Below are 12281 nucleotides of genomic sequence, written 5' to 3' on the forward strand. Positions count from 1 at the left end.
CTTCGCAGATATCAGAGCGCTTTACAAGTACAAGGGGGTGATAGAGTAGTAGTTGAGGTAGTTAGGTACAAGGTGCATAGTTACATAGGTAGGTAAAAATATAAGAGGTAGGTCGCAGGTGAGGTAGTGTCGGTACAAGGAGCATAGTCAAACAGTTGCGCCAATAATATAAAAGTACAATAATAAGGAGCATATACTTGTTTAAGCGTGCTTAAAATGCTTTTGGAGATAGCATAAAGGCATAGTTGAGGTAGGTGTGTGCAGGGTGTATAGTCACACAGGTGCATCAGAAGTACAAGAGTAGGGATAGTTGAGGTGGTGTAGGTAGAGTGTGCAGAGTTAAACAGGTGCGTCAACAATATAACAAATATACAAAGAGGGAACGAATACAATCAAATAAGTCGATAATACAAGTAATACAAATAGACCAAGGGGTCAGGCAGGTAGTACAGGGCGGATTCATGAGAAATACAGAATAATAGATCATGTGTATTTAGCCATGAGGATCGCTTTTACTTCTTTCTTAAAAAGTTTGTTGGAGGAGATGAGCCTGATTTCACTAGGGAGTGCGTTCCAGATCCTGGGTGCCATTCCTGAAAAGGAGCGTTTATAAGTTTTTTCCTTCCGAAATCTTCGAGGCTTCAGCAGAAGATTGTTTGTGCATCTAGTAGTTCTAGAGCCCCCAGAAATAGTCAGCTTTTGAGTGAGGTAGGCGGGTGAGTTCATGTGTACAGCCTTGTGCGTCAAGCAGGCGATTTTCAGATGTATTCTGGCTTCAAAAGGTAGCCAGTTCAGGGATTTAAGGTCAGGGGAAATATGCGAGTGTTTTTTTGAGCCAGTGATGAGTCTCGCTGCAGCGTTCAGAGACGCTCTTAGGGGTGCCGTTGTAGTTAGGGGAGCCCGCAGAGGGCGGTGCTACCGTATTCTATGTGCGGGATGACTATAGATTGTACTGCAGTTTGGAAGTCTTTGGCTGGAAGGTAGGGTTTAAGTTTTCTCAAGGTATTGATTTGGAAGTTCGCTCCTTTGGTTGCCTTGCTGATGTGCTGCTGCATGTTGAGATTGGCGTCAAGTGTTATGCCTAAAGATTTTGCTGAGTCTACTATGGTAGGTTGTACATTTAGAGCCGTTAATTGCTTAAGCCATGTTTGAGCCGGAGAGATTTTTCCGGGAGGTGAGATCAGGAGGTACTCAGTCTTCAGCGCATTGAATTTGAGGTGATTCTCGGCAAGCCAGGATTGGGTGTTTCTGATCGTGGTGTTCAGAAGCATGATGTCCTTGGGAGATTGTATTTTGAGATAAAGTTGGGTGTCGTCGGCATACATGTGAAAGTGAACATTGGATGTTTGTAGCAAAGTAGTGAGAGGTTCCATAACTAGGTTGAACAGTGTTGGGGAGAGGGAGGATCCTTGAGGGACGCCCAGCGATACAGGTACCGGAGAGGACATCAGGTTGTTGCTTTTGAATCTTTGTGAGCGGTTGTGTAAAAAGGAGGTGAACCACTTGAGAACAGTCCCAGATATGCCCATTCTTGTGTTTAATAGATCGAGTAAGTTCTCATGCTTAACTGTGTTGAATGCTGAGGAGAGATCAAGAAGGATGAGGAGGCAGGTATTGTTTTGGTCTAGGATTTGGAGGGCGTCGTCAACTATGTGAGTCATGGCAGTTTCGGTACTGTGCCCTGCTCGGAAGCCTGATTGATGAGCGTTGAGGAGATCAAACTTATCTATGTGTTTAGTCAGTTGTAGCTGTACGCATTTTTCCAACAGTTTAGCGAGAGTGGGAATATTTGTAATAGGGCGGTAATTGTTTAGATCAGAGGGGTCTGCTGTTGGTTTTTTCAGTAGCGGTGTGACTTGTCCGACTTTGAGGGCGTTAGGGATGGATCCTTGTTGGAGAGAGCTATTGATAATCTTAGTCCAGAGTGGGAGGAGAAAAGGGGTAAAGTCTTTTACAGTGTTGGCAGGAAGGGGGTCAGTGAGGTGATTGGATGGTTTCAGAGTGCTGAGCAATCTGCCAATTTCTTCTTCGGAGTAGGTGCCAAAGGAAGACCATGTAGCATTGTTCTTTCGTTCAGATGCTGCTGCGTGTTGGGGGTTGGAGAAAAGGATTGCGTCATTGAGGAGATCGCTTCTTATGTTGTCGGTTTTTTGGTTAAAGAAAGCAGAGAAGTCTTCACAAGAAGGTGTAACGCCCAAGGTGCTGAGTGTCTGGGGTTGTTCTTTGGATTGTGTTCTGATTAGCTCAAACAATTTTCTTGGGCGGTTTTTTGCTTGGGCGAGCTGGAGGCTGAAGAAATCTCTTTTTGAGCGTTTTATTTTCCTGAAGTAGGCGTTTCTCTGTTTCTTCAGGGTTTTTAGGTGCAGTGCAGAGGGGGCTGACCTCCAGGTGCGCTCTGCCATTCGCATGGCCCGTCTATCATCATTGAGGCTCCCGTCATACCATGGATTGGAGATCTTGGACGAAACTCTTTTCAGTTGCAAGGGTGCAGCCTCATTGATTATTGTGGACATAGCATTGAGATAATGGTCAGTCAGGAGTTGAACGTCCGTAGCGCCGGAAGGGGGAAGTAGGAGATTGCAGCTGTTAGGCGATAAGGAGTTTGGGTTGAGTTTCTTCATGTCTCTTTTCCAAACTTTGGGCTTAGAGGGTTGAACCGGGTTAAATTAAATTTTTTCATTGATAAGGAAGGAGACAATATGATGATCTGACCAGTCGCATGGTTGTATTGACTCAAGTTGAATAGCGTCCTCTTTGGAGATGATAAGGTCGAGGGTAGAACCTTTCTTGTGGGTCGGGCTATTGCATATTTGGGTGAGATCAAGGGCGTTGAGGAAGCTTTTGAGGCTATTTACCACTGTGTCACTGCTGTCATTCCAGTGGAGATTGTAGTCGCCAAGGAAAATTTGGGTGTTTTGCCGTCCTGAGTTGATTGAAATTGTGTCCATGAGTTGTTGGAAGAAGGAGAGCTTGTCCCCAGGTGGGTGGTATATGATGTGTAGTGAACATACCGGTTTGTTTTCGCTGATGACATCAAGGCAGAGGTATTCACAGGAAGTAAGAGAGGGGGCGGACGCTTTAATAACTGAGAGGTTGCTTCTGTAGATACAGGCAATTCCACCGCCTGTCTTTTTAATCCTGTCAAGTCTAATGATACAGTAGTTAGGTGGGATTAGGATATCAAGGATAGGTGTTGACGACTCAGATAACCATGTTTCAGTCAGAATGGTTAGATCCGGTTCCAGAAAAGTGATGAGAAAGAATAGTCATGCATAATGAATGAGGCTAGTTTACAGGGAAAGCCACATGTCCTGTAAGTAGTACCATAACTAGGCAAAAGGTCAGTCCCAAGAACTGTTATGTAGTGTAATGGCAGGGGAAATATAGGTGAGAGGTTAGGTTACTACCCGAGCCTATATTGGGGTGCCTATATGGAACATAACACCATTACTTTTTTGGGCAAAGGAAATGTGTTCCCTATGCCATGCAGGAGAGTCCTTTTCAAAGCTGTGTGCACCTCAAGGGACTTCGGGTGCTTATGACTGAGTAAACAAGAGGTCGACCGATGAACATTAGGTATATCCTAGGCAATGGTGGGCATGCCACTCTTAATCTTTTAGGGTTTATTAGCGGATTTTGATACGCTCAACCATGCACTCCTGGTTGACCGTCTCGATAGGCACTAGGATTAAGGCAATGGCCCTGTCCCTCCCGAGTTCTGTCGTGAGTGAGCGAGAACAGACAGTGTCCCTGAAGGAGTATGAAACCAAACCCTTTGTTTTTCCTTGTAGAGTCCCACAAGGATCTTCAATGAGCCAGATACTTTTCAACATTTGTGTTACACCCCAACATATAATTGCAGTATATGAACAAGCTACAATCCCTCCAAAATGCAGCTGCAAGGCTGTTGTCTGGAATCCCTACGTTTCAGTCAGCTAAACCGAAGCTCAATGGGCTGCCTATCAAACAAAGTTTCAAAGCCCTGGGCATTACTTGTAGGGCTTGGCATGATTCTGGCCTGAAATACCGTAAAGACGGGTTCAAATGCCATCACCCAGACAGACTTCTCTGCTCAAGTGCTGCCAAGTACATGGTTGTCCCTAAATTCAAGCGCTCCTCCTGGGGCGGAAGGAGTTTTGTGGTAGGGACCTCGAAATTGTGGAACATCCTTCCTCTGCACATTAAGTCAATGCCGGATCTTCAGTCTTTTAGAAAGGCTCTGAAAACGTGGCTTTTTAATTATTAGCTGGGCTAATACTCGTCGTATCACTGCAGCTCCTCGATGCCTCCGAGTAATTTTTTGCACTTCACAAAACTATTTAACATAACCTGCGATTCCATACAAAACCCTCTTGGCAAAAGTGCAAAGGGATGCTCAAGAGGCCGCTTTGCAGATATTACCTACAGGACCTCCCCTGGCCAGCAGATGTTGAAGCTTTGGCCCTAGGCAAGTGTGCCGTAAAACCCTCTGGAGGCTCCGTCTGGGCCATTGTGTAGCAGATCTTAATACAAAGAAAACTTCATCTTGATAAAGTACATAGTACTTATCCAATGAAGAGCTGGTCGTCCATTCAAAACTTTGAGCAGTCAATATAAAAACTGCCTGGCCTCTTCATATCCAGCCTATCTAATCTTTCCTCCTTTGCGGGGTGAGGTGTGCTGGCGAAAAGGAAGAAGAGAGAAAAAAAAAAAAGAAGGAAGTGTTTTGTACTGAAAGGGATCATCACCTTAGGATGGAACGCATCTCTGGTTCAGAGAACAAGGTTGCTGTAATGGAAAGTAGCAAGTAAAAAAACGAACCCAAAAAAAACAACGATGAGCAACTGCAACTCATTGACACATCTGGGTGGCATAATGGCAATGAGCAAAATTGTTTTTATAATCAAGAGTCGCAAGGAACAGGGCGCAAACTGAGACCCCCTTAAGAAAGTTAAAACCAGATTCCGATCCCACTGTGGCATGAAAAAGGGAGTAGGAGGAAACATTGTCAAACTTTAAGAATCTCAAAACAATGGGGATCTGAAAAGAGACAAAGTTGTGACCAAGTGAATGTTAGAAGCCAGCATTCCAAGCGGGGTTAAGGCACAGGACTGGAATACAAGCACCTTCCTGAAAGCAGTGCAACAAGGTGCTTTATCCTCTGCACAGGTGGACAGGCTCACTTAACTGTGGTTTCCAGTATTGCCCCTATGAACAGGCAGAGCAACATCCTACACACTGGCTGGTGGTGACCTTTGGAGCACCATGATGAAGCGAGAAGTATTTAATTTCAAAGATGCGACCGCCATTGTTCCGGGCTGCTTGGAAAGTAAAAGCGCGCTGAATGCTGCAGGAAAGCATGTCATTGCCTGCAGTAGGAGAAACTCATTTAAGGAAATAGTTCTTACAGACTAAATAAGACATACTGTGTAACAGAAGCAAAAGGGCCAGTACTCATGGAAGGTTACAAATGGACACAGCTTCAAGTCTATACTCTAATACAGCATGCCTCGCAGAGCAGCACATGCGCTGCCCAGGCTCGACCTAAAAATTGAGAGCTATTACACAGCAGGAGAAGCTGAAAGAGAATCACAGGTTTTAGTCACCTCTGAAAAGAGAAGACTAAACCCTTCATGGTCCTCTCTCATTAGGGGAATGTCATTGTTCACTATCACAAAAGCAGGCGGCATTGCTGGGTTTTCACCACTTCCAAGCCCAAGTGTTCGCAATAAGCAGAAAATCAGTGGCTATATACGGAGGAGATTAAGGAGGTGGAAGATATGAGGGAAGCTCATTAACAAGGTGGCAAAAGAGGCTGCAAATTAGACTGAGAAGATCACCTCAGCTTTGTAACTCAGACTAGCATCTGATCCATAATCTGACTGCTGCACTGAAGCATGAACTCTTCATTAACTTTCATAACCATGTCTACAGGGTGGTGAGGGGAACCTGGCAGGCTCTGCACTTCAGACACATTCTGGCTCAAGTGCATTTCTTCAAATTGAGAGAAAGCAGCATTGAAAATAAAATGGCTGTTAATAAGATTGTACTCTGGGGTATCAAAGAAATTCATTAGGATTTGGAACAAATTACTGCCATGAAGAAAAATTCTGTGTGTCAGGTGACAACCAAATTAAGAGATGAAAGCATCCGATATACGGGACAGTGATGTCTCCATATATGGACAAAGAAATCAAAGATCAACAATTCCCTGCAATAAGACGTAAAAATACTGAACGTCAATCACAAGCAGAATAAAGGAGAGCGTCCAGGCACTCATCCTCCACACCGTGGACACAGAAGAAGGTAAAATTAAAAATGAGCAGAAAAGCATTAAACTACCAAACCCTGCTTGGTGCCGAGAACAATGAGCTGAGGACATGGTGAACACAAGACAACAGGTCTGAACTGTTGGGACACCTTCCCTATCCTGAAAGCAGACTGTGGCAATTATCATTGACTAAGACTAGCAAGAGGCAGTCTATGAACTACTGCTCTGCCTCAACTAATGTAGATCAATATCTTTCAAATGAGATGATGCTTAGGAAATTTGAGAAGGGGGGAAAGCGAAGGAGACGGTGGACCAACAAATAGTTGAACAGCGGGATGGACTGAATAACGATTTGGGAGCCACAAACTGCTCTGACATTCAGTTTTCTGAATCTTTTTCAATATGTTAGAGTGAGGAACATTCATAGTAGTTTCTTTTGTGTCATTAAGGATAATCAATGATGCAATATCTGTAAGATTTATGAGAAATATCTCTATATATACACATATATATATATTGCATCTATCATGTCAAGGGTGAAGTAAAACATTGCAATGGGTGTGCGAGGTATGATTTGGGTGATACTAAATCAACTGCTCAATGTTCGCTGAAAATAAACTATAGCACATAATTTACCCAATGTTTACGGTCCACATCTTCGTCTGCATCCCATTTCCGTGTTAAGAAAGGATGTTTTTTACTAATTATTTCTCCTTCAAAGAAAGTGGTGAGGGTTGGATATTCCTAAAGAGAAAAAGGACAGCGCCCAGCCAGATTAATAGAGTAGACAGCACCAGAAGACATCCATCAAGGCACATTATGACTGTATAATATAATTCCCTTCTAGAATCAAGCACTACATCACAAAAAAAGCCTAAGTGCAGAATTTCATAGGCAAATATTTCGTAAGGTAGTCTATATTGTTAAATTAAATCTGGAATATTTGCCAAAGTGGCCTAACAATACTTACTAGGAACACACTAGTAAATCGTTTTCATCCCATTTCCTACACAAAAAATACTCACAATATGTTTATGCAAGCCAGACTTTTCAACACCCCTAAGAGTTAGCTTCGCCAATGCAATGAACTGAGAGAGAGAATTCATTATCAGTAAGAACACCTTCCTACAACTAAACACAAGTATTGAATCATTCCCATGAGCAGCTTAAGGAAGGGACCGTATACAGGCATATTGCATGTTGTGACAGAATAAATATTGTAATTTGTACATACACAAACTAAAAACATCATATGCACATGCATCATTTATACTTCAACTAAAAAGCATGATGTTTGAGATGACCCACTCACCTCTGCTTCCTCATTCCCCTCCTCACCTAGTATTGGGTTCAGTCACAAAACTAAAATATTAGTTAATGTACATATTGCTGCTCACCTCAGTAAGGCCTTTAATTTTCAAGTATCCACAGAGATAAGAGTTTTCCATGTCCACATTCTAAGGATTAGGAATCACAAAAACAGTCATTAAGTGATCAAATAATTAAAATCAATAATTTTCAAGGCTCACAGATTTGACTCAACTTCGGTTCCTGGTGAGTTTAAGCAGTCAGTAATGCTCCATACATGCCATCTTTCACTCATCCTTGCACACATAGATCCATTTGATCAGTCACCGACTCATTCTTGCTTTCACTTATCCACAATAAAGCATGCAAATGCAAGATACAATAAAAATGATGTAATAAAAAAAAAATGTATTTCAAACAAACAAAGAGGACATGACATCGGTCATACAAGATGCAGATCGGGAGCACGCGCCCCAGCTGATTTGCGGCCTCCCCCCCCCCCCCCCCCCACAAGAAGCCAAAGTGGTTGAGTAAACATTGTGTCCATGTGGGCGGGTGTGGGTCGGATGCGGGCCGGTCACGTACCAAACAACCCCCCCAAAGTTCCCTTTCCCACCCCCGACCCCGCCAACTCTCCCCCCCCCCCCTCTGCCCCCTACTCTCCTCTCCATCCCTCCCCCCCCCCCCCCCGGTGTGGGCAAGTGCTGCAAAGTTACTTGTCAGTATTTCAGGCAGTGGGACTAGGAGCGGGGTACCCAGAATCTGTCCGGAACTCGTCAGCCAGCCTGAGGACTTTGAGGTACTTCGGGCAAGTCAGCTCGTTAAATTCCTCGGCCAGCAAGTCTACCAGGGGCTGCCAGGTTTAGAGGAACGTGTCTTGTGTCTGGGTTAGGGAGGCCTGTATCCGTTCCGTTTCCATCATGTACCACAGCTTATGTAGCCACCCGGTGTGTGTCGGTTTGCGCGATGAGCCCCACAGCGATAGTATATGTTGCGTCGCTGCCCCCATTGCTAATCCCATTTGTTTGCCTCTGGGCGATTTAAGTGGGAAAGTGATTTTGTTCGGCAGGCCTAGCAGTGTATATGCCGGGAAACGAGGGATTTCAGTGTCATAATACTTGTCAATGTCCCTAAGTACGTGGACCCAAAATTCTTGCACCTCTACGCAATCCCATAGTATGTGGGTCAGAGTGCCCGGGTGACCACACCCCCTCCAACACAAGGGGTCTCGGCGTGGGTTACCCTGATGCAGTCGTGCCGGCGTTAGGTGCCAATAATAAGCTATCTTGACTGCCGACTCTTTGCTAGCGACTTTCTTAGCAGTGTGATGTGCCCTGTAATGTATGTCCTGCCACTCCCTGTTAGTGAGGGTGCACCCCAGTTCCCGTTCCCATCTCTTCTGACCCGCCGAGCGCGATGTGGAGGATATTAGGGGGCATAACATAGCATACAGTTCCGTGATCGCCTGCTTATCCGATTTCTTGGTGTGGAGCCACTTTTCAAAGGGAGTAAGGTGTCTGCTAACCTGTGGTAACATGTCCCTGCTCGTGAGCCAGTGACGAATTTGGAAGTACTCGAAGCGTGGGAGCTGTGGGAGCGCATAGGCATCTTGCAGCGTCGGCAGCATCATGAAGCCCTCGGGGTCGAACAGGTGACCCGCAGATCTGCAGTCGGACGACCGCCATCGGAGAAAGGATCCAAGAACCGTGCCCGGTGTAAAGGCCGGATTGTCGAAGAGGGGCATCAGGGGTGAGGGGCATCAGGGGTGAGGGGCATGTGGTGAGGCCACGGGCCACCGCCACTTTGTCCCACACCTGCAAGGTAGTGTGAGTGAATGGGCGATTTTTTGATGTATGCGAGCCGATCCTGTCGCCTCAGGAAGGGAATCCTCCACAGTGGCATTTGGGCGATTGCGCAGTCCTGAAAAAGCCATCGCTTCTCAGATTCGGGGCGGTTCCATTCCAGGAGGTATCGGAGTTGCATCGCCTGAAAGTATCGGAAGAGGTCCGGAACTCCCAGGCCTCCCACAGACGTGGCTTGACTTGTGAGGTCCCTTCGCAGACGTGGTCGTCTGCCCGCCCAGACGAACTGGCGGACAGCGTCCTGGAGTTTTGTGAGTAGGCCTATAGGGGGAGTGACTGGCAGCGTCTGGAATAGATAAAGGACCTTCGGTAGGAGAGACATTTTGATTGCTGCCACCCGCCCCAGCCAGGAAAGTGAATGTTGGCGCCATCTCTTGAGGTCGCCCATTACTTGGCTTACGAGGGCAGAATACTTCTGCACCACGTTTTGCGCCATGGACTGCGTTAGGGAGATGCCCAAGTATGGCACGGACATGCTGGAGGAAAGCCCCCCCAAATTGCGGGGAAGTGTGCTGGTCGCCCTGGCATTGCGTCCAAGCGGCAGGAGCAGCGACCTCCCTACATTCATCTTAAACCCTGACACCTTCCCGAATGTCTCCATTTCCGTCAAGAAGGCCGGGACCGAATTCAGAGGGTCCTCCAGTGCTGCGAGGACATCATCCGCGTAGAGGCTAATGGTCTGCGCCTCCCCACGAACCGGACACCTGCAATCGCAGGGTTGTCCCTGACCTTCTGTGCGAATGGCTCTATGTAAAGCGCAAAGAGCAACGGGGAGATGGGGCAGCCCTGTCTCGTCCCTCGTTGGATGGCAAATGGCGTGGAGCACACCCCGTTGACCCTGATAACCGCCTGTGGGGCAGAGTAACATCCAGCCACCCAGGCGCGAAAGCGATCCCCGATTCCGAAGCGCCTAAGGGTAGCGTCCAGGTACCCCCAGTCGACCCGGTCAAACGCTTTCTCTGCGTCGACCGAAAGTAGAACTGCGTCCGAGTCATTGAAGTGGGCCTTATCGATGACATGCAGTAGGCGTTTCGTATTGTCTGCGCACTGTCGACCAGGGACAAAACCAGTTTGGTCCGGTTTGATGATGCCAGGGAGGCAGGGGCCAATTCTCGCAGCGAGGATGCCAGTAAAGAGCTTGAGGTCCAGATTGAGCAGAGATATGGGTCTGTATGCCGCGCAGGTGGCAGGATCTTTACCGGGCTTCGGTAAAACTATGATCTCGGCCTCCAGCATATCGCGGGGGATGGAGCCAGGGTCCCCAAAAGAGTTAAACAATCTAGCCAGGACCGGGGCTAACAGAGGGCAAAATGTTTTATAAAAACCTGCCGAGAAGCCGCCTGGTCCCGGGGATTTGAGCGGCTTGAGGCGCGCTATCGCAGAGATTACCTCGTTCGTCCTGATCCGTGACTCGAGGGAGCACGCGTTCGCCTCGTTAAGGGCCATGACATCGGCCGTGGCGAGATAGGATTCCGCAGCCTCTCCCTCCCGGGTAGTCTCCGCGGCATATAGTGATGCGTAATACGACCGGAACGTCGCGGATATCTGCTCGTCGTCTGTGTGGGCCTGCCCCGTGCTATCCTGGATAGATGCGATGGTCGAGCGCAAGGCCCTGGTCTTGAGTTTGCTAGCTAGTAGGCGGCCCGTCCTGTCTCCCCCCACGTAATAAGTGTGTCGTAGACGCAGTGCCGCGTATTCAGCTCGATCCAGGTCGAGGCTCGCTAGCTGGGCCCTAGCCGTTTTGAGCTTACGCCATATCCTCGGAGCTCCAGTTCTACTATGGGCTCTTTCGAGTTCAAGCACCTGGTTGGATAGCATTTGCCTCTTCTCTTATCGCTCCCGCGCCTCGTCCGCCGCAATCGCTATTAGCTCTCCTCGCACCACCGCCTTCAACGCCCCCCACAATGCCGCCAGGGATACATCTGCCGTGTCGTTCGTGGCCAGGTACTCCGTGATGCGCGCGTTAATTTGGTGCGTCACCCCTTTGCGGTGTAGTAGAGCCTCTTTAAGGCGCCACTTGCCCTTCCGTACTTTTGGTTTGGGGATCTGAACATGTACCGTTAGCGTATCGTGGTCAGAAAATGCCGCAGGGACGATCTCGGTGTCCGTGATCAAGGCTGCCACTTCCACCGATCCCAGAAAATGATCTATCCGGGCATATGTGTGGTGTACATGGGAAAAGAACGTATATCCCGGGGTGTTGGGGTACCTTGATCTCCAGACGTCTACGAATCCCCTACTCTCTAGCCATTGCCCCCCCTCTGTGGAGATTGCACCTATGGAACCGAATCTCTGTCCTGAGCGGTCTTTGTGGGTGTCCATTACTAGGTTGATGTCGCCCCCGACGAGCGTGGACCCGGTGAGAAAGGATTCCTGCTTGGTGTTGGGTGCGTATATGGAAACTATCACGGCTGACCTCCCTCCTACCTGTATTTTGTACGCAAGGAGCCTCCCCTTAATGTCCGCAACTTTGTCCCCCACCGTGCCCCTAAAGTGACGCGCAAACAGAATGGCCACCCCCGCCTTCTTCTCAGTGGTGGATGAATAGTGTTGTGTCGGAAATGCCCTAGATCGCATGCGGTGCCAGTCCCTAGGCAATAAGTGTGTTTCCTGTAGGAGACAGACCTCTGCCCCTGAATGCTCCAAAAAGGATAGGACCGCCCAGCGTTTAATGGGATTGTTCAGCCCTTTTACGTTGAGGGAAAGGATCTGCATAGTGGGTTCTGCTGCCCGGGAAGTGTTAGTGGTCATCCCATCCCGCCTAGCCATAATGAGCTGTGTCCCCTCTCCTGCACTGCCTGCAATGCACCACACCGGAGCCCCCCCCCCCCAGCGCAACCCCCCTGCCATCCCCCCCCCCC

The 12281-nt window shown here is 47.8% G+C and overlaps 1 protein-coding gene across 1 annotated transcript in view; it reads right to left on the reverse strand.

Moving 5' to 3' along the window:
- The window catches only part of GID4 (GID complex subunit 4 homolog), a 138131-nt gene that overhangs the window by 79402 nt on the left and 46448 nt on the right, over positions 1 to 12281 (reverse strand). Inside the window, exons 2-3 of the mRNA XM_078665192.1 lie at positions 7648 to 7707; positions 6887 to 6994 (exon numbers count right to left, since the gene is read on the reverse strand). Coding sequence (XP_078521318.1) covers positions 6887 to 6994; positions 7648 to 7707 — 168 coding nt within the window. The remainder of the gene's footprint in view (positions 1 to 6886; positions 6995 to 7647; positions 7708 to 12281) is intronic.

Source organism: Lissotriton helveticus, chromosome 10, assembly GCF_964261635.1.
Source record: "Lissotriton helveticus chromosome 10, aLisHel1.1, whole genome shotgun sequence".
NCBI classification, from domain to species: Eukaryota; Metazoa; Chordata; class Amphibia; order Caudata; family Salamandridae; genus Lissotriton; species Lissotriton helveticus.